The 3,942-nt window shown below is 38.2% G+C and overlaps 1 protein-coding gene across 1 annotated transcript; it reads right to left on the minus strand.

Moving 5' to 3' along the window:
* Positions 1–2,055: 2,055 nt before the first annotated feature.
* GLRG_11869 (histidine acid phosphatase) lies at positions 2,056–3,180 on the minus strand (the record flags this gene model as incomplete). The annotated part of the gene is made up of 2 exons (XM_008102555.1): positions 2,056–2,243; positions 2,340–3,180. Coding segments are annotated over 2 exons (1,027 nt in total), but the record flags the coding sequence as incomplete, so codon positions are not given.
* Positions 3,181–3,942: the final 762 nt, after the last annotated feature.

A 3,942-nucleotide genomic window follows, 5' to 3' on the forward strand; every position in this document is an offset into this window, starting at 1 on the left:
ATATATACTACTACCTAAAGCGTTATTAGTAATATAAGCTTAGGTAGTAGAAGTAATAAGTAACTCTACTTAGTAAAAGAACTTAGTAGCCTTATAGGCCTATAAGGAAAAAAGCACTAAGCTAGGGCTATTAACTTAAGTAATAATAATAATAAGTAAAAAGTAAGGTTAGAATATAAATAGATAACCTTAAGATATAAGGCTATAATATAAAAAAGATAAGAAATAGTAGCTATTACTTTCTTAATTAGCTCTTAAAGTATTTAGTAAAAGAAAATAAGGTCTTTTTAAGGAGGGGTACTTATTATAAGATAAGGTAGTAAGTGCCTATAGTTAGGAAATAAATAAATAGTAAAGACTAAATACCTAATATATATATAGTACGTTATATATACCTTAGGTATATATCCCTTTAGTAGGTAACCTTTTATAAAAGAAAGGTTAATAATAAATACACCTTCTATTTATTACTTATCTTATCTTATCTTATTTATTTAGCTCTTTATTATTATTTGTCTTACTTTACTACTCTGCTATTACGCTTTGCCTTTATACTATGTTACTTTATAACACTACTATAGCCTAGCTTTATCTTGTTAGAACTATAATAGCTACTAGGAAGGCTATATTATAAGTAAAGTTACTATTAAAGTAAAGTAATTTTACTACCTATTCCTTAGTAACTTACTATAAGGTAACTATATATTTACTAGTAAATTTATATATAGCTCTACTATATTTAATAACACTTACCTTATATAAAGGGTATAGATTTAAATCCTAGTGCTACTAGCTAAATAAGACCCTTTCTAAAGTCCTTAGCGTTCTAACTATAAGTAGTATATATAGGAGTAGTCTCTTTTACCCTTACTAGAGTTTCTCTACTTATACTTATAATATACTTAGTTAGTTACTAAGCATAAAGATATACCTCTTAGAGGGGAGATATAGTATTATAATCTAACTAGTTAAGTACTAGCTAATATAACTATATAGTATAGAATAGAGGATAATAATATAAGTATATTATTACTAAAGCTTTTACTTTATACTAAAGTTAGTTACCCTAACTTACTTATAATATTAAAGTAGGCTTATTACTAAAATATTAGATATCTAAATAACTAGGTAATAGACTTAACTATTACTAATAAAAAAGTATTTCTAAAGTATTATTTTAAGGCCTATGAGGTATTTATTAGTAATATTAATATTAAGAGTCGCTAGAAGGCTACTAGGTTATAGCTAGTATCTAGAAAGCACCTTTTATTTAACCTACTAGTTACTAAGGCCTAGTAGGCTACCTAGGCTAGCTAGTATTCTAGTAGCTAATAGTAAGATAAAGCTAAATTTATTATCTTATAGTTAACTTTATAATAATTTACTAATCTATAGTCTTAATTATACTAGTTAACTTAGCTAAGTAAAAATAAGTTAAATACTTATACTATTTATTACTTATTTAGAAAAGTATAAAAAGATATAATAAGTAAGTATTTAAAGTAGTCTTTTTAAAAGAGTAAGTTAACTTATTATAAGCCTAGTTAGATAATATATAGTTATATAAGAAGAAAATAGTCTACTTATTACCTAATAGCACCCTTACTCCTATAAAGACAATAATCTAGGTATAAAGTCTAGATTCTAGTAATATAGATAGTCTAGATAAATCTAGGGCATCTAAATTACCTAGTAAGGCTAAAAGTTACATATAGGTAGGCGGTAGAGATAGTGAAATAAGTGGTAATAGTGGTGGTAATAATAGTGATAATACTGTCTCAGATGTAGGGATGTCTCGTAAGTAAGGTGGGGGAGTTAAGCCTTCTTCATTGCTAGTCTCATATCCCCTGCTAGTTGCCTGTCCTCGTTACCTAGGGAAAGCACTTATTCCAGTCCCCCCCAGTCCTTGCAAATCTCAAGCTTTCCACATAATTGCTCAGCTTGCACCGGCCGTGTCTGTCAGCGCCGCAGCTGGATAGCGGCATCACTCGGTCGTTGAGCAGCACCCTGACCATCTCTTCCGCCTCGTCCCTACACTGGAGCTTCTCTACATACATGCGAGATCCAAACGGAATCAGCCTACTCATCGTGAAACCCCCGGATTCTGCTAGCGGTGTCATTTGCGTCTTACTCAGCGGCCTCGCTCCATCAAACAACCCCATTGCACTATATATAGATACTAATACGTTGCTTCGGGAAAAGTCAGCATAGATCTTTCTGTTAAGCGGGAATGTCGCTGGATTCTGAGTAAGCGTTGTGTTAGTTGATGTGTGGTCAACTACTGGTCTTCCTGTTAACCGCGCAATAAGCTCGTTTGTAAAGCCCACCCCTTGGCTTACACCTAATGGATTACCTGGGCCCCATGAATAGTATTGGCCGATTGTGTTGCCGTATTCAGTGTCCCGAAACTCCTCTGTTGTAAAGAGATTACAAACTTTTGACTCTATGCCGTTGATTACTGTGTTTGTTGGACATAGCCTCATTAATCGTTGGATGTCAGCAGGCGCGAAATATACCCCTGGTAGCTGCCGGTTCATACGCGCTATAATCTGCTCAAAATTTCGGTTCATCCACTGCATGGCCGTGCTTGTGTGGATTTTAGAAACGGTCCTGTCAAAGGCTGGACAACCGCCATAATGTAACGAGTTGTTGAAGCCCTTTGTCGTAGGTATGATCTCCATGCCCCTGGTGGTTTTACCGTAACCCTTTGATTGATCGAATCCTTCCTTCCAAAGAGAGGCTGTCTCAATGACGCGGTCCTCGTCGATGCTTCTCATGAATGGGTCGTTGTGAGCGGCAAGATCCTGGTACCGTTTGAAAAACGATCTACCAGAGTCTATGGCTTCTTTCTTGCCGAATGGTGTAAGCTTTTCAAACTCGTGGGGTATCAAATCGTTGGACATTAGGATCTCCAGAGTCTCGCGATTGGAGGGTTCAGGCCGAACACGACCCGAGACTTCAGTCCGAACACGAGCGAGAAGTGCCTTGGCGCGTTCCATCTCAGGGGACTTGGGATATCTGGAAGCATGCCTGCTTAGGACTTGTACAAAGGTGACCTTGCAGCCTGCAGGTACAGCAGGGTCGATTTCTGACGGCACCGGGTAGTATGGGCTGTACCAGTCCCAGAAGTGGGACTTGGGCTCTCTTATCATATTGTTAAGAGCTTGGCCATTGCTGAATCTGGTTCCACTGTGAGTATAATGGCTTGACTTATATGTCGGGGCAGAACTTACGTAAATACAACGGCTAACCAAAGGAAGAGGGCTAAGTACATGGCGCAGAGATTCAGAACGGGTAGATAGGAAGAATGAAGATGAAGATTGTCTTCTGCCTCTATAGCGCAGAGGTTTAGAGTAGGGAGTTAGGAAAAATAAAGATATGACTTGTCTTCTGCCTCTATAAAGGATTTAAATATAACTTCTGTCTATAATTGGAAGAAAAATCTCTTACAGACAAAAGTACTAAAGCTAAAGGATTAGCAATAAATTGACGATAGTGTAAGCGGCTAGGTCAGAAACAATCTGATTAGGTAAAGGTTAAATATTACTGTCCTATATTATCTTCATGAGTCGTGATAGTGGCTCTAGTAGTTATGATCGGACAATATGGTACCGATGGTGATGCCGATGGATGGATCCACCGGTCGACCCGGTGATCTGCCAACAGGTGGACCCACTGGCTTACTGGCCCGGTATCAGGTGCTCTCCATCCGTGAGGGGCCTGAGGCTCCACCAGTAATGCCGTTTCGGCGGGGGTCCGGACGTATTCGGCGTAAGTCGGCTCCTCCGGGTCCCAAGCGACATTTAAAATAGTGTGAGTTTTTGCATATCTATGTCTACAGCGTAGGTGATGCCACGCGGTCCCTGGGTTTGGCCCAGTCACCCCCCAGGGGCGACTGGCGGGGCGTTGTTAGGGAGGATAGAGAGAGTCGCCGGCTAATAG

This window comes from Colletotrichum graminicola (assembly GCF_000149035.1).
Source record: "Colletotrichum graminicola M1.001 genomic scaffold supercont1.157, whole genome shotgun sequence".
NCBI classification, from domain to species: Eukaryota; Fungi; Ascomycota; class Sordariomycetes; order Glomerellales; family Glomerellaceae; genus Colletotrichum; species Colletotrichum graminicola.